Below are 19,074 nucleotides of genomic sequence, written 5' to 3' on the forward strand. Positions count from 1 at the left end.
CAAATTCGCCACTGGCGCCCTGTGCTCTTCACAGATGAAAGCAGGTTCACACTGAGCACATGTGACAGACGTGACAGAGACCGGAGACACCGTGGAGAACGTTCTGCTGCCTGCAACATCCTCCAGCATGACCGGTTTGGCAGTGGGTCAGTCATGGTGTGGGGTGGCATTTCTTTGGGGGGCCGCACAGCCCTCCATGTGCTCGCCATGGAGGGCTGTGATGAGATCCTCAGATGAGATCCTCAGACCCCTTGTGAGACCATATGCTGGTGCAGTTGGCCCTGGGTTCCTCCTAATGCAAGACAATGCTAGACCTCATGTGGCTGGAGTGTGTCAGCAGTTCCTGCAAGAGGAAGGCATTGATGCTATGGACTGGCCCGCCCGTTCCCCAGACCTGAATCCAATTGAGCACATCTGGGACATCATGTCTCGCTCCATCCACCAACGCCACGTTGCACCACAGACTGTCCAGGAGTTGGCGGATGCTTTAGTCCAGGTCTGGGAGGAGATCCCTCAGGAGACCATCCGCCACCTCATCAGGAGCATGCCCAGGCGTTGCAGGGAGGTCATACAGGCACGTGGAGGCCACACACACTACTGAGCCTCATTTTGACTTGTTTTAAGGACATTACATCAAAGTTGGATCAGCCTGTAGTGTGGTTTTCCACTTTAATTTTGAGTGTGACTCCAAATCCAGACCTCCATGGGTTGATAAATTGGATTTCCATTGATTAATTTTGTGTGATTTTGTTGTCAGCACATTCAACTATGTAAAGAAAAAAGTATTTAATAAGATTATTTCTTTCATTCAGATCTAGGATGTGTTGTTTAAGTGTTCCCTTTATTTTTTTGAGCAGTATATATATATTTGTTTAGAATGAATTATTCATGAAGGTAGGGCCTGTAGTGTCAGGTGCAGGGTTGAGATTCCGGTCTCGATTGTTGATTAGATGTATGAATAATTATTTAATCTATCAAAATGTTTTGCTTACAATAAAAGCAATCGGGATTGATCGATCCGCCTGTATTGTCTATAAACATCCCAAACAAAGGAATCATTATAATGTATATATTTCTATCACCATAGTCTTAAGATGTATAAAGGAGCGTTTTTAGTTTTTTCAGAAATATATTGGTTGTCTTTAGCTTTAGTTCTGGGGCGTTAAAAGTGTGAGTAATGTATGTCCTCGTTCCACAGAGCTCTTTTTCCGTCGCATGTTTCTGTGACCCCCCTCCCCCCATGAATTCAGTTCTGAGACTCAGACCCATCTCAAGGGAAACAAGCTCTCTCTGTCGCTCTCTTTCTCTTTATACAGCAAAATAGGCTATTACTTTACAATGTCCCGACTCAGTCATTATATTTTACCTCACTGGTTAGAGGACAACCTGCAGAAGACAGTCAGCTACATTTTGGAGTGATGCATTTAAATGAAGGGGTCGCTAAACAAAGGAATGGAACACTTATTTGTCATCACCACATCGATATCATGTTGAAATCAATTGTGCGACAGGAGCGAGTTGAGATTGCATGTCCTGTTAAAACTAACAGCTCAAAAACCACACAGAATCTGGGGAAAATGAGTAAACTTTGTAGACAGCTCGCTACATTTTCAAGTGTTGCATTTTGATTCAAGTGGGTCGCCAATGTGGGAAGTGCAACACAACTCTTTTTTTGTTAGTCACTTTTTGTTAAATCACATAAATAGTACTCTTTCAATTCAGAGCTTGTATTTTTCCGTGATGCTAATATCCATATCATGCTGAAATCAATAGAACAGGGGGCAAACATTTAAGGTTCTACATTGTGACATCATTAAAATACTCATACTACAATGTTAAAACATTCTACACTGTGAGATTATTAAAACAACTCCTTCATTTATGTATTTTCTGATGTTTGATCAGAGATCTTTTAACAGAGTATCTCTTGTCACATTGATGACAGTTATGAGATTTCTCTCCTGTGTGTGTTCTCTGGTGTGCTATCAGGCTGCTTGACTGAGTAAAACTCTTCCCACATTGAATACAGCTAAAAGGTTTCTCTCCTGTGTGTGTTCTCTGGTGTGATATCAGGGAGCATGACTGATTAAAACTCTTCTCACATTGAGTACAGCTATATGGTGATTTCTCTCCTGTGTGTGTTCTCCGGTGTGATTTTAAATCACTTGATCTAACAAAACTCTTTCCGCAATCAGAGCAGTGGTAAGGTTTCTCTCCTGTGTGTGTTCTCAGGTGTACTTTCAGGCAGCTTGCCTGAATAAAACTCTTCCCACATTGAGTACAACTACACGGTTTCTCTCCTGTGTGTGTCCGCTTGTGTAATATCAATCCATTTGGCTGAGTAAAACTCTTCCCACATTCATTACATCTATATGGTTTCTCTCCTGTGTGTGTTCTCTGGTGCATTATCAGGGAGCTTGACCGAGTAAAACTTTTCCCACATTGATTACAGCTATATGGCTTCTCTCCTGTGTGTGTTCTCTTGTGTGCCTTCTGAGAGCTCGATGTAGTAAAACTCTTCCCACATTGAGTACAGCTATATGGTTTCTCTCCTGTGTGTGTTCTCTGGTGTACCTTCAGAGAGCTAGATGTAACATAACTCTTCCCACATTGATCACAGCTATAAGAGTTCTCTCCTGTGTGTGTTCTCTGGTGTAAAGTCAGATAGCTAGATGTAACAAAACTCTTCCCACATTGAGTACAGCTATAAGGCTTCTCTTCTGTGTGTCTTCTCTGGTGTTTAGTCAGATTGGAAGACGTAGTAAAACTCTTCCCACATTGAGTACAGCTATAAGGCTTCTCTCCTGTGTGTACTCGCTGGTGTATTTTTAGTTCTGATGAACATTTACAATGTTTCCCACAGTCAGAGCAGCAGTGGGGCTTCTTCCCTGTGGGTCTCTGCTGATGTTTCTTGAGGTGTTCTGATCTGGAAAGAATCTTCTCTGCCTCGTCAGCATCATGATGTAGTTGAGGCTCCCAAGAGAATCCACGATAGTCACGTCTCTCTCCTGTGTGAACGACAAAGTCAGACAGATGGTTAAATGCCCACAACTGCAGAAATCCACTGTTTATTTGAGGTAAAAGGTGATGCCCAGAGCATAGCCATGAAGTTGTACAACAAAAGACGTCTGAAATCTTGACAATTAAGACAGTCAAGTGAGCAACAATAGTCATTTTCTTTTCTTTTGTCTTGTTTTCACATTAGTGATAACTACTGTAGGACCCATAACTTCACCTAACAATAACATAGACCTACGGTAGGACCCATAACTTCACCAAACAACATCATAGACCTAGAACTATAAATCCTTTAATATTTCAGGTGAAACATCGAAACTAAAATGTCTTTGTCATGAAATTTCATAAACTAATCACCAGATAATTTTGGGAATAATCCCACTAGGCTACTCTGTAATGTGTTGTCATTCTAAATGTCCTGAATAAAGGAAAATAGCTATGTGTGTTGTACAATAGCCTATCCACCAAGGAACAGTTGTCTACACATTATGAGCTAAGTATCTTCGTGTCCAAACTGACTAACGAGACCCTACTGTAAATCAAGCTGATAATAACATCAATTTGTTTGGGATGTTGATCCAACATGGAGCACGGCATAATTGTCTTTACCATAGTAATGGCTGAAAAAGCACTTTGGTTGTTGTTGCATGTCGTGATGTTTGTCATTTGACTGGCATTCAGAAAATGATTTCCTGGATCAGCTGATGATAGTTGAACACGTGACTGTAACTAAACAGCTACTGTATTAAGAATTATGAGTAATTATTGAAGAACCACATTAATGACAGTATCCATTTGGGTGTCGTCAATAAAGTTAAGGTGATTCTCGGTTAAAACCATTGGATTTAGCAAACACTGAAATGATTTATAATTTCTGTGCCCATGAAAACTGTTTTCCCAGCGTAACATAAGGAGACACTAAATGTTACGTAGTTAGAGAGCATTTCAGAGATCTGAATACAAAAAATTGTCTCGTTAAAACGAGAGGCTGCCTGGATCTTTAATTTAAAGACCCTTGCTTCCGTCGGTCTCAACGTAGCCGTTATTGTAATATTGCTATTCATTGTAAATGTTTGTAGGTCTATGTAGCCAAATTGTATCTATGACCGTATGCTATCCATTTATGTTTTTTATACGTTCTATTTATATCTGTAAATTGACCAATGATATCAGGCCACACTCGGCCATGATTACAGACATTCAACAAGCACTTACACAAATGACTGATGAGAACTTGATGATAAAAAGATTGTGGGGCTGTTTTGTTAGACTTCAGTGCGGCTTTTGACATTATCGATCATAGTCTGCTGCTGGAAAAACTTACGTGTTATGGCTTTACACCTCCTGCTATATTGTGGATAAAGAGTTACTTGTCTAACAGAACACAGAGGGTATTCTTTAATGGAAGCCTCAACATAATCCAGGTAGAAGCAGGAATCCCCCAGGGTAGCTGTTTAGGCCACTTGCTCTTTGAGTAAAGCCAGTGTGTCTATGTATGCGGATGACTCAACACTATACACGTCAGCTACCACAGCAACTGAAATGACAGCAACACTTAACAAAGAGCTACAGCTAGTTCCAGAATGGGTGGCAAGGAATAAGTTAGTCCTAAATATTATAAAAACTAAAAGCATTGTACAAATCATTCACTAAACCGGAAACCTCAACTAAATCTTGTAATAAATAATGTGGAAATTGAGCAAGTTGAGGTGACTAAATGTTTGGTGTAACCCTGGATTGTAAACTGTCAAGGGGAGAAGTCAATAATAAAGTGCTGCCTGCCTCGCCTATCAACAAGGCAGGTCCTTAATGTTCATAAGTCCACAGTAAGACACATTGTCTATACATAGAGAAAGTTCAGCACTGTTGCTACTCTCCCTAGGAGTAGCCATACTGCGAAGATGACTGCAAGAGCAAAGTGCAGAATGCTCAATGAGGTTAAGAAGAATCCTAGAGTGGCAGCATAAGACTTACAGTAATCTCTGGAACATGTTAACATCTCTGTTGACAAGTCTACGATATGTAAAACACTAAACAAGAATGGTGTTCATAGGAGGAGACTACGGAAGAAGCCACTGTTGTCCAAAAAAAAAAATGCTGCACGTCTGAAGTTTGCAAAAGTGCGCCTGGATTTTCCACAGCGCTACTGGGAAAATATTATGTGGACATATGAAACTACAGTTCAGTTGTTTGCAAGGAACACACACCACGTGTGGAGAAAAAAATACATTAAAAACTTATCCCAACTGTAAAGTATGGTGGAGGGAGCATCATGGTTTGGGGCTGCTTTGCTGCCTCAGGACCTGGACAGCTTGCGATCGTCGATGGAAAAGTTTATCAAGACATTTTGCAGGAGAATATAAGGCTGTCTGTCCGCCAATTGAAGCTCAACAGAAGTTGAGTGATGCAACAAGACAACGACCCAAAACACAGAAGTAAATCAACAACAGAATGGCTTCAATAGAAGTGGCCCAGTCAGAGTCCTGACCTCAACCCGATTGAGATGTAGTGGCATGACCTCAAGAGTGCGGTTCACACCAGACATCCCAAGAATATTGCTGAACTGAAACAGTTTTGTAAAGAGGAATGGTCCAAAATTCTTCCTTGTGCAGGTCTAATCCGCAACTACAGAAAACATTTGGTTGAGGTTATTGCTGCCAAAGGAGGGTCAAACAGTTATTAAATCCAAGGGTTCACATACTTTTCCCACCCTGCACTGTGAATGTTTACACGGTGTGTTTAATTAAGACATGAAAATGTATGTGTGTTATTAGTTTAAACAGACTGTGTTTGTCTATTGTTGTGACTTAGATGAAGATCAAATTTTATGACCAATTTATGCAGAAATCTAGGTAATTCCAAAGGGTTCACATACTTTTTCTTGCCACTGTATGTATATTTGTAAACAACAGCTGGTGCACAAAATCTAAGGAAGTTTCAAGGTTTTGCTCGTCTGAGATAGAGTACCTCATGATAAGCTGTAGACCACACTATCTACCAAGAGAGTTTTCATCTATATTTTTCGTAGCTGTCTATTTACCACCACAAACCGATGCTGGTACTAAGACCGCACTCAACGAGCTGTATAAGGTCATAAGCAAACAGGAAAACGCTCAGCTAGAGGCGGCGCTCCTAGTAGTCGGGGACTTTAATGCCGGGAAACTCAAATCCGTTTTTTCTTCATTTCTACCAGCATGTCACAAAGCTCTAGACCACCTTCACTCCACACACAGAGACGCATACAAAGCTCTCCCTCACCCTCCATTTGGCAAATTTGACCATAATTCTATCCTCCTGATTTCTGCTTCCAAGCGAAAACTAAAGCAGGAAGCACCAGTGACTAGATCAATAAAAAAGTTGTCAAGCTACAAGACTGTTTTGCTAGCACAGACTGGAAAATGTTCCGGGATTCTTCCGATGGCATTGAGGAGTACACCACATCAGTCACTGGCTTCATCAATAAGTGCATCGATGACGTTGTCCCCACACCCCAACCAGAAGCCATAGATTACAGGCAACATTTGCACTGAGCTAAAGGTTAGAGCTGCCGCTTTCAAGGAGTGGGACTCTAACCCAGGGAGCTTATAAGAAATCCCGCTATGCCCTCCGACAAACCATCAAACAGGCAAAGCGTAAATACAGGACTAAGATCGAATCATACTACACCGGCTCTGACGCTCGTCGGATGTGGCAGGGCTTGCAAACCATTAGACTACAAAGGGAAGCACAGCCGACAGCTGCCAGTGACACGAGCCTACCAGATGAGCTAAACTACTTCTATGCTCGCTTTGAGGCAAATAACACTAAAACATGCATGAGAGCACCAGCTGTTCCGGAAGACTGTGTGATCAGCAGGGTCAGACAGATTACCAGGACGTGTACTGCAAGCATGCGCTGACCAACTGGCAAGTGTGTTCACTGACATTTTCAACCTCTCCCTGTCCGAGTCTGTAATACCAACATGTTTTAAGCAGACCACCATAGTCCCTGTGCCCAAGAACACTAAGGGAACCTGCCTAAATGACTACCGACCCATAGCACTCACGTCTGTAGCCATGAAGTGCTTTGAAAGGCTGACATGGCTCACATCAACACCATCATCGCAGAAACCCTAGACCCACTCCATTTTGCATACCACCCTAACAGATCCACTGATGATGCAATCTCTATTGCACTCCACAATGCCCTTTCCCATCTGGACAAAAGGTACACATATGTGAGAATGCTATTCATTGACTACAACTCAGCGTTCAACACCATAGTGCCCTCAAAGTTCATCAATAAGTTAAGGACCCTGGGACTAAACACCTCTCTCTGCAACATGATCCTGGACCTCTTGACGGGATGCCCCCAGGTGGTAAGGGTAGGTAACAACACATCCACCACGCGGATCCTCAACACAGGGCACCCTCAGGGGTGCGTGCTCAGTCCCCTCCTGTACTCCCTGTTCACTCATGACTGCACGGCCAGGCACGACTACAACACCATCATTAAGTTTGCCGATGACACAACAGTGGTAGGCCTGACCACCGACAAGACAGCCTATAGGGAGGAGGTCAGAGACCTGGCTGTGTATTTTAGCGCCTGGCAACGCAGACGCTAGTTGGCGCGCGCAAGCAGTGTGGGTGCAATGATTGAATAACATGTACGTGTAAATTGATTTTGCAACGTTCGCACACACGACACATCCGGTTTGAGCAGCGTGTAAGTGGACGAGGGTGTCTTTTAAGTGTTTGGACCATGTAGCCGGGTAAACTCAGAGAAGAAGACATGGTAGGAACCAAAGTGTTGGTCAGTGTTTCCAGGTGACACTAATTCGATTTTACATGTTTTCTTACGTCATGTAGCCGGCTAGCCAGCCAACATATTCATACTCTCTTATTCCTCTCTGGTAAGATACACCTGCACAATCATTCTTATCTAGCTCTACACCAGCACTGGTAGCAGGCAGTATTAGCTAGTGATTAGCATTAGCGGATAACACATTATTTTAGCAACACCTTGCTAAGAAAAGACAAACTAGCAGAGAGTAGTTTGCAGACAGTAAGATAGACAAACTAATAGTGTATAGAACGCTTGTGGAGAGCAGTATGTCTCCAACATTGTTACATCATCTGACCAAGCAGAGTGAACAGCAAGAAAGGGCTCATGACTGAGTAACTGCTCTCTCCTTGAGTGACAGGGGGCAGGGCTTGGTGTGGTTAGTGACATGCAGGACTAAACTATGAAAACGGACATTAAATGAATCACATTTAACAAACCAAACATTGAAATACCCTTATAGAAGGCAAAATAAAAACTCAAACTGGTCCGTGCATCAATACTGGTATATAGTAAAATACGGTTTTCCGCCCAGCCCCAAGGCTAGGTTGAGCGTGGGCAGGCACCATACACACCACACTCAGGCAGACAATACGTTTGATCTGACCAAAGACCCAATCCATCTCCGTGTCCCGCAACTCAGACTTAGCCGAGGTACGGGCACCAAGGAGAGGAAGTCACTATCAGAAACACTAAGCCTCATAAATAAACGACACGATTGTCAAGAGAACTTGAGGGTGGACTAGCAGGGAAACAGTGCCAGACGTCCCCTAGTCTCATACATGAACTGATTCGAGTGAGGGCAGCCTAATCATGCACCTAGCTGAGACATACAAGACAACAAATGTGAGAATCTCTTTATTCACTTGGGCATGGTTGCTTACCCGAATCTGTCTTAACCTTCATCGTCTAGGTCACATTTTTACCCATCTCACTCATTGCTTTAGCCAGGACAAGCAATCCGAAGAATAACTCATTGTTTGTGATTAGGAAACTATGAGAACCACACAAAGTCCAGGGGGTGAGCACTTTCTACCACTAACCTGCTGACCACAGTGCTCGCGTCACGTGCGCGAGCATTGCAAAATAAATGTACACATACATGTTAATCAATCATTGCACCCACACTGCTTGCGCGCGTCAACGAGCTTCTGCGTAGCCAGGTGCTAAAATAGAACTTGCTTCTATTTGTGACTCTCGAAGCGCTGCAAGTCCGGCCTCTCCCATCTCCTCATTGTTTTTTAGGAGCATATACCCACGTGGGTGATTGAAAGATGAGCTGAGGTCCACACTCCAGTCCAGTTGGTGGTGGTAATGCACCTTAAAGTTGGTTGCCAACCACCATATAAAGTCCAAAGAAGACAAAGAAGCCTGAAGGAAGGAGGAGAGATGATGAGAAACTCATTTGGTTCGACCGCAAGGCACTACTGCCATCTAGGACAGTATGGGGCGTTGCTACTGGTTACCTATTTGGATGTGATATGCAAGTATTATGTGAAATGATTTTGATGTGATATGAAAGTATCTGAAATTACCTTGATGTGATATGCAAGTATTGTTTGAAAGTATCGTGATGTGATATGAAGGTATTATGTGAAATTATTGATGTGATATAAAAGTACAATGTGAAATTATTTTGATGTGAAAGAAATTGAAATTATTTTCATGTGATAGTATTTGAAATTATTTTGATGTGATATGAAAGTATTATGTGAAATTATTTTGATGTGATATGAAAGTAGAGCGATTTATGTTTCTAGAAATGTATCGCAACTGAGAATCAATTCACATTTAGATGGAATATTTGACTACCGTAAATTACGGACTATAAGCCGCAACTTTTTTCCCACGCTTTGAACCTCGCGGCTTAAACAGTGACGCGGTTAATATTTTGGATTTTTCCCGCTTTCAATTTTTTTTTCTACAAAAAAACACATTCTGTGACGTGCTCAGTTTTTTTTAAGCTTTCATTAGACCAATGAAATTGCCGAACGGGTTAAGGTCAAACAGTGACGAGAGCGACAATGAAAACGATCCAATATCGGATGAAGCAATTGAGGCTATTCAACTCTGACACCGAAGGAGATGACTTCAGTGGTTTCAGGGCACAGGAGGAGGAAGATAGTGACCAATGACTTTCTTGGTAGGCCGTGTTTCGTTAAAGCCTATTTATTTTTGTTACAAGCCGTGTTTCGTTAAAGCCTGTGTAAAGTTAATTTGTTTCAATGTACCGGTAGGCACCTGCGGCTTATAGACATGTGCGGCTTATTTATGTTCAAAATAATATATTTTTTTTAATTCAGTGGGTGCGGCTTATTTTCAGGTGCGCTCAATAGTCCGGAAATTACGGTATTTTAGCTGCCAGAGCCAGTCTACCTCTGAAAATAACATACAGTCCTTGGACCTTGATGAGTAACGGTAAACCCTCTTAAGGATCCGCCTCTTTTTTTCCCTTCAATTTTCACCTAAAATGACATTGCCAAATCTAACTGCCTGTAGCTCAGGCCCTGAAGCAAGGATATGCATATTCTTGGTACCATTTGAAAGGAAACACTTTGAAGTTTGTGGAAATGTGAAAGGAATGTAGGAGAATATAACACATTAGATCTGGTAAAAGATAACAAAGAAAATAAAAAAAGGTTATTTTGTATTTTTTTGTACCATCATCTTTGAAATGCAAGAGAAAGGCAACAGTGCATTATTCGAGGCCATGAGCAATTTAGATTTTGTCCACTAGATGGCAGCAGTCTATGTGCAAAGTTTTAGACTTATCCAATGAGCCATTGCATTTCTGCTTAAAATTGTCTATCAAGACTGCCCAAATGTACCTAATTTGTTTATTAATAACTTTTCATTTTCAAAACTGTGCACTCTCCTCAAACAATAGCATGGTATTCTTTCACTGTAATAGCTACTGTAAATTGGACAGTGCAGATTAACAAGAATTTAAGCTTTCTGCCAATATCATATATGTCTATGTTCTGGAAATTGTTCTTGTTACTTACAACCTTACAACCGCTAATTGCATCAGCATAAGTTAGCTCAGCCGTCCTGTGGACGGGACACAGATCCTGAAGAAGTTGTTTAAAGCAGCAACAAGCAGTAGAAACAAAAACAAAGAGTACTCCCCGCCAGTTTCGGTAAAAAGCTGAGGGATGTGGCTGGAGAAATGCAACCATCCATGATATCAACATTATAGTTTTAACCATGTTTTGAAGATATACGGTGTTTGTTCATATTTACTGACAAACATTGGAGTAAAAAAAAAAGGTTATATTTAAAATTTCAATTTTCACATTCTGGATTCTGATGGGGTACGACAGTTGAACTAAGCTCATGAGGCATTTAGAATTCTTCAAGAAACAATGGGTACATATCATTAATGTATAAGTCCCAAAATGGATGTAACAACTGCTGATTGCCCCTTTAAGAGAACATCTTGGGCGAAGCTAAAAGGAGATATTGAGGACTACAGTATGTCAGACATTGTCATTGGATGAATTTGATCAATTGTTAACTCTACACTCTTACTGTTCTACACGTTAGTGTAGCTTCAGCCATTCCTACAGAACATTAAAGTGTAGAACCCCCTTTACTGCATATTGGTTCTGCAGAGACGGTACTTACTGGTGTTAAACAGATCTGCACCCTCCTGTTCTTCCTCCTTCTCCTCTTTCAATGTGACAGTCATCTCCCCCTCCTCATCTTTCACTCCAAAAACGAAATCCTCCTCCTCTTTCACTCTGAACGCGTCTTCCTCTTCTTTCACGGTAACAGCCTCACCCTCTACTTGTTTTTGTATTGTAACAGCCTCCTCTTCTTCCTCCTCTTTCACGAGAGTTTCTTTCTCCGTCCAGCAGACCTCTTCTTTAGCAGGAGGAGAGTAGCTTAGTGAACTCATGGTCGGGGATGTTAGCTAGCTAGCATTAGCGACAAGCTTAGTTCTAAGCTAATTTAGCAAACCAGCTAGTTGACAAACAACGTAAATATATAATTAAATGGGCCAACAAGTACATACGACAGAAGTGTGTTTAATACACAGCGACTAATATACACCAAACAGTGTAAAGAGCGTGAATGTTGTAGCTATGTTTGCTAGAAAGCTACGGAGGTGTCTGACTAGCTGTTGTTGTTGAAGGAGCGTCCCGCCCACTAGATTATACGTCACACTGGCAGCATCGCCTGAACATAAAAGACGCACATCGCCATCTGCTTACTGGAGTGGGGAACCAAAATTGTATTTTAAATGTATTTCATTAAAGGTTAATATTATATTCTGTTGTTCAAAGAGAAGCATGTGTTGATTGATTCGTGTTTAATGAGTGAGAATTTAAAACAAACTTTACACCCACTACATATTTGCGTTGAACCATACTTCTGACATGGATCATTTTGACCCCAGAGGCATATCTTTTATCATAGCCAAAATGTGGTTTATTCAATTCTTCCAATTTATCATGACTTTGTCAATCAACTTGTTGTTAATAAATCTAAATCATGGTTTAGTGTTTCTGTATCAATATGGACTTGTAACAAATTAAAATCCTTTGGAGTCATTTTGACCCCAACCAAAAGCACCTTTGATAAATAGGACGTTTATTTCAAATCAAAATTGAATCAAATTTTATTGGTCACATACACGTGTTTAGCAGATGTTATTGCGGGTATAGCGAAATGCTTGTGGTTCTAGCTCCAACAGTGCAGTAATATCTAACAAGTAATATCTAACAATTTCACAACATATACCCAATACACACAAATCTAAATATTTGAACCTAGGTTTCTCTGTAGACATGATCCATCCCACCAGAGGGTGGAGGGGCACCTGTATCAGTGGTTTTGACCAGATAGACACCTGCAGACACACGGTATCGTGCTTCCCATGTACTCTCCTAAGATTGGACTTTTCTGTACCACGTATCACATGACTTTGTACAAAACTGACAATGGTAGAAAACTCTGCGAGCGGTAGAAAATTCTGCCAGAGGTAGAAAACTCTGTCAGTGGTATACGGTGCATTAGTTAAGAATTCAGACCCCTTCACTATTTCCACATTTTGTTACGTTATAGCCTTATTCTAAAATTGAATAATTTTCCACCCTCATCAATCTACACACAATACCCCATAATGACAAACCAAAAACAGGTTTTTAGACATTTTTGCAAATGTATTTACTTAAGTATTCAGACCCTTTGCTATGAGACTCGAAACTGAGCTTAGATGCATCCTGATTCCATTGATGATCCTTGAGATGTTTCTACAACTTGACTGGAGTCCACTTCAGGTAAATTCAATTGATTAGACATGATTTGGAAAGGCACACACCTGTCTATATAAGGTCCCACAGTTTACAGTGCATGTCAGAGCAAAAACAAAGCCATAAGGTCAAAGGAATTGTCCATAGAGCTTTGAGACAGGATTGTGTTGAGGCACAGATCTGGGGAAAGGTACCAAAAAATGTCTGCAGCATTGAAGGTCCCCAAGAACACAGTGGCCTCCATCATTCTTTAATGGGAGAAGTTTGGAACCACTAAGATTCTTACTAGAGCTGGCCGCCTGGCCAAACTGAGAAATCGGAGGAGAAGGGCCTTGGTCAGGGAGGTGAACAAGAACCCTATGTTCACTCTGACAGAGCTCCAGATTTCCTCTGTGGAGACGGGAGAACCTTCCAGAAGGACAACCATCTCTGCAGCACTCTACAAATCAGGCCTTAATGTAGCAATGATTAAATTGTCAACATTTATTTCAATGGACAATTCAGTGAACTGTTCTGTGAAAGGTGTCAGCTAGAGATGACATGCAGGAGCTTGCAGGGATTTGTTGTCTTGCATGTCGTCTACTTTGATGCTAATTAGCATTTTAGAATCCGAGAGTAAAGAGGGACAAATATATTGATAAAGTTGTTGTATTTATTATGGATCCCCATTAGTTCCTGCCAAGGCAGCAGCTACTCTTCCTGGGGTTTATTGTGGATCCCCATTATTTCCTGTCAAGGCAGCAGCTACTCTTCCTGGGGTTTATTATGGATCCTCCATTAGTTCCACTGGCAGGGTCTGGTACACCACCTGGTACACTGGCAGGGTCTGAATCAAACCCAATGTCCACCTGGTACACTGACAGGGTCTGAATGAAACCCAATGTCCACCTGGTACACTGGCAGGGTCTGAATCAAACCCAATGTTCACCTGGCACACTGACAGGGTCTGAATGAAACCCAATGTCCACCTGGCACACTCTGGGCTAAACTTTGCTGTCTCTTTCCATGAAACGTGGATGCCAAATTAAAGTGCTTGGGAACCTAACAAGTCTTCAGGCAAGGTTTACTCATGTGGTTAACCAAACCACCTCTATTAGACGTCACCTCTTTGGACCTCATCTCAGTGAGTTTAGGTTGGGGAAACCATGGAGGAGAGGGCTTTGGACCTAGTTCATTGCATTGAGGAGGAGGAGAGAGCAGCTGTAACACAGTACCTGGTCTAGTTCATGGCATTGAGGAGGAGAGAGCAGCTGTAACACAGTACCTGGTCTAGTTCATGGCATTGAGGAGGAGAGAGCAGCTGTAACACAGTACCTGGTCTAGTTCATGGCATTGAGGAGGAGAGAGCAGCTGTAACACAGTACCTGGTCTAGTTCATGGCATTGAGGAGGAGAGAGCAGCTGTAACACAGTACCTGGTCTAGTTCATGGCATTGAGGAGGAGAGAGCAGCTGTAAGACAGTACCTGGTCTAGTTCATGGCATTGAGGAGGAGAGAGCAGCTGTAAGACAGTACCTGGTCTAGTTCATGGCATTGAGGAGGAGAGAGCAGCTGTAAGACAGTACCTGGTCTAGTTCATGGCATTGAGGAGGAGAGAGCAGCTGTAACACAGTACCTGGTCTAGTTCATGGCATTGAGGAGGAGAGAGCAGCTGTAACACAGTACCTGGTCTAGTTCATGGCATTGAGGAGGAGAGAGCAGCTGTAACACAGTACCTGGTCTAGTTCATGGCATTGAGGAGGAGAGAGCAGCTGTAAGACAGTACCTGGTCTAGTTCATGGCATTGAGGAGGAGAGAGCAGCTGTAAGACAGTACCTGGTCTAGTTCATGGCATTGAGGAGGAGAGAGCAGCTGTAAGACAGTACCTGGTCTAGTTCATGGCATTGAGGAGGAGAGAGCAGCTGTAACACAGTACCTGGTCTAGTTCATGGCATTGAGGAGGAGAGAGCAGCTGTAAGACAGTACCTGGTCTAGTTCATGGCATTGAGGAGGAGAGAGCAGCTGTAACACAGTACCTGGTCTAGTTCATGGCATTGAGGAGGAGAGAGCAGCTGTAAGACAGTACCTGGTCTAGTTCATGGCATTGAGGAGGAGAGAGCAGCTGTAAGACAGTACCTGGTCTAGTTCATGGTACTGAGGAGGAGAGAGCAGCTGTAAGACAGTACCTGGTCTAGTTCATGGTACTGAGGATGAGAGAGCAGCTGTAAGACAGTACCTGGTCTAGTTCATGGCATTGAGGAGGAGAGAGCAGCTGTAAGACAGTACCTGGTCTAGTTCATGGCATTGAGGAGGAGAGAGCAGCTGTAAGACAGTACCTGGTCTAGTTCATGGTACTGAGGAGGAGAGAGCAGCTGTAAGACAGTACCTGGTCTAGTTCATGGTACTGAGGAGGAGAGAGCAGCTGTAAGACAGTACCTGGTCTAGTTCATGGTACTGAGGAGGAGAGAGCAGCTGTAAGACAGTACCTGGTCTAGTTCATGGCATTGAGGAGGAGAGAGCAGCTGTAAGACAGTACCTGGTCTAGTTCATGGTACTGAGGAGGAGAGAGCAGCTGTAACACAGTACCAGTGGTGTAAAGTACTTAAGTAAAAGTACTTTCAAGTACTACTGAAGTAGTTGTTTTGGGGGATCTGTATTTATTTTTCTATTATTATTTTTGTCAACTTTTATGGTCCAATTCAGCACTTATCAAGAGAACATCCCTGGTCATCCCGACTGCCTCTGACCTGACAGACTCACTAAACAGAGAACATCCCTGGACGTCCCTACTGCCTCTGGTCTGATGGACTCACTAAACACAAATGCTTCATTTGTAAATGATGTCTGAGTGTTGGAGTGTGCCCCTGGCTATCCGTAAATAAAAAAAAAACAAGAAAATGGTGCCGTCCGGTTTGCTTAATATAAGGAATTTGAAATTATTCATACTTTTACTTTTGATACTTAAGTATATTTAAAACCAAATACTTTTAGACTTTTACTCAAGTAGTATTTTACTGGGTAACTTTCTATTAAAGTATCTATACTTTTACTCAAGTATGACAATTGGGTACTTTTTCCACCACTGATCATGAGTCTAATCTGGTCTCCTTCGACATGGTTAGCCTCATTATGAGCCTAATCTGGTCTCCTTCAACATGGTTAGCCTCATTATGAGTCTAATCTGGTCTTCTTCAATATGGTAGCCTCATCATGAGTCTAATCTGGTTCTCCTTCGAAATTGTTAGCCTCATTATGAGTCTAATCTGGTCTCCTTCGACATGGTTAGCCTCATTATGAGTCTAATCGACATTGTTAGCCTCATTATGAGTCTAATCTGGTCTCCTTCAACATGGTTAGCCTCATTGAGTCTAATCTGGTCTCCTTCGACATGGTTAGCCTCATTATGAGTCTAATCTGGTCTCCTTCAACATGGTTAGCCTCATTGAGTCTAATCTGGTCTCCTTCGACATGGTTAGCCTCATTATGAGTCTAATCTGGTCTCCTTCAACATGGTTAGCCTCATTGAGTCTAATCTGGTCTCCTTTGACATGGTTAGCCTCAATGAGTCTAATCTGGTCTCCTTCGACATGGTTAGCCTCATTATGAGTCTAATCTGGTCTCCTTCAACATGGTTAGCCTCATTGAGTCTAATCTGGTCTCCTTCAACATGGTTAGCCTCATTGAGTCTAATCTGGTCTCCTTCAACATGGTTAGCCTCATTGAGTCTAATCTGGTCTCCTTCAACATGGTTAGCCTCATTATGAGTCTAATCTGGTCTTCTTCAATATGGTAGCCTCATCATGAGTCTAATCTGATTCTTCTTCAATATGGTAGCCTCATCATGAGTCTAATCTGGCTCTCCTTCGAAATTGTTAGCCTCATTATGAGTCTAATCTGGTCTCCTTCGACATGGTTAGCCTCATTATGAGTCTAATCGACATTGTTAGCCTCATTATGAGTCTAATCTGGTCTCCTTCAACATGGTTAGCCTCATTGAGTCTAATCTGGTCTCCTTCGACATGGTTAGCCTCATTATGAGTCTAATCTGGTCTCCTTCGACATGGTTAGCCTCATTGAGTCTAATCTAGTCTAATCTGGTCTCCTTCAACATGGTTAGCCTCATTATGAGTCTAATCTGGTCTTCTTCAATATGGTAGCCTCATCATGAGTCTAATCTGGTTCTCCTTCGAAATTGTTAGCCTCATTATGAGTCTAATCTGGTCTCCTTCGACATGGTTAGCCTCATTATGAGTCTAATCTGGTCTCCTTCAACATGGTTAGCCTCATTGAGTCTAATCTGGTCTCCTTCGACATTGTTAGCCTCATTATGAGTCTAATCTGGTCTCCTTCAACATGGTTAGCCTCATTGAGTCTAATCTGGTCTCCTTCGACATGGTTAGCCTCATTATGAGTCTAATCTGGTCTCCTTCAACATGGTTAGCCTCATTGAGTCTAATCTGGTCTCCTTCAACATGGTTAGCCTCATTGAGTCTAATCTGGTCTCCTTCAACATGGTTAGCCTCATTGAGTCTAATCTGGTCTCCTTCAACATGGTTAGCCTCATTATGAGTCTAATCGACATTGTTAGCCTCATTATGAGTCTAATCTGGTCTTCTTCAATATGGTAGCCTCATCATGAGTCTAATCTGGTTCTCCTTCGAAATTGTTAGCCTCATTATGAGTCTAATCTGGTCTCCTTCGACATGGTTAGCCTCATTGTGAGTCTAATCGACATTGTTAGCCTCATTATGAGTCTAATCTGGTCTCCTTCAACATGGTTAGCCTCATTGAGTCTAATCTGGTCTCCTTCGACATGGTTAGCCTCATTATGAGTCTAATTTGGTCTCCTTCAACATGGTGAGCCTCATTGAGTCTAATCTGGTCTCCTTCAACATGGTTAGCCTCATTATGAGTCTAATCCTTCAACATGGTGAGCCTCATTATGAGTCTAATCCTTCAACATGGTTAGCCTCATTATGAGTCTAATCCTTCAACATGGTTAGCCTCATTATGAGTCTAATCGACATTGTTAGCCTCATTGAGTCTAATCTGGTGTCCTTCAACATGGTGAGCCTCATTGAGTCTAATCTGGTCTCCTTCAACATGGTTAGCCTCATTATGAGTCTAATCTGGTCTCCTTCAACATGGTGAGCCTCATTGAGTCTAATCTGGTCTCCTTCAACATGGTTAGCCTCATTATGAGTCTAATCCTTCAACATGGTTAGCCTCATTATGAGTCTAATCCTTCAACATGGTTAGCCTCATTATGAGTCTAATCGACATTGTTAGCCTCATTGAGTCTAATCTGGTCTCCTTCAACATGGTCAGCCTCATTATGAGTCTAATCTGGTCTCTTTCAACATGGTCAGCCTCATTATGAGTCTAATCTGGTCTTCTTCAACATGGTGAGCCTCATTAATTGTCTGATGAAAAAGAAAACCCACACACTGCTCAGTATCAATCAGCCTTTTGTTTTCTTTCAAGTTATTAACTAATGATTAACACACACAAGTTCTCAGATGTGTGAGTGCTTTACCTATTTCTAACAGTATCATTTCAAATGGAGAAAACATCTCAGCAAAATGTAAACAATGTGGAGGATTAGCAAATGTCTGCATTGGACACGCCTATGGGCCAGCAGGTAGCCTAGTGGTTAGAGCATTGGGCCAGAAACCAAAAGGTTGGTGGATCGAATCCCGAGCTAACAAGGTAAAAATCTGTCGTTCTGCCCCTGAACAAGGCAGTTAACCCACTGTTCCCCAGTAGGCCGTCATTGTAAATAAGAATTTGTTCTTAACTGTCTTGCCTAGTTAAATAAAGCTTAAATGAATACAATAATTTTTAAATGTAGCAGAATTAAATACCCACAGTTGACTCAGTTCACAGACTGTCAGCTAGACAGTGATTGTGCAATACCATCAGACTAAATTAGAGTAACAACCAAATAAAACAGACAAACAGGGAATGCTCAATGACCCAAAAAGACACTATAGTTCATT

General features: G+C 42.0%; 1 protein-coding gene across 1 annotated transcript; it reads right to left on the reverse strand.

The window, feature by feature from the left end:
* Positions 1-1,291: 1,291 nt before the first annotated feature.
* LOC123725616 (uncharacterized) lies at positions 1,292-11,979 on the reverse strand. The gene is made up of 2 exons (XM_082958710.1): positions 11,467-11,979; positions 1,292-3,008 (listed from the first exon to the last, which is right to left on the reverse strand). The coding sequence occupies exons 1-2, from the start codon at positions 11,738-11,740 to the stop codon at positions 1,876-1,878; spliced, it is 1,407 nt and encodes a 468-aa protein (XP_082814836.1). The 5' UTR covers positions 11,741-11,979; the 3' UTR covers positions 1,292-1,875.
* Between the last annotated feature and the right edge of the window lie 7,095 nt (positions 11,980-19,074).

Source organism: Salmo salar, chromosome 12, assembly GCF_965601325.2.
Source record: "Salmo salar chromosome 12, fSalSal1, whole genome shotgun sequence".
NCBI classification, from domain to species: domain Eukaryota; kingdom Metazoa; phylum Chordata; class Actinopteri; order Salmoniformes; family Salmonidae; genus Salmo; species Salmo salar.

Bases quoted from the DNA above. Each gene is read 5' to 3' on its own strand.
- LOC123725616 (XM_082958710.1), bottom strand. From the start codon at position 11,740: ATGAGTTCACTAAGCTACTCTCCTCCTGCTAAAGAAGAGGTCTGCTGG. The intron at 3,009-11,466 runs GTAAGTACCGTC...TCGTTCACACAG, and splicing joins TGCAGATCTGTTTAACACCA to GAGAGAGACGTGACTATCGT.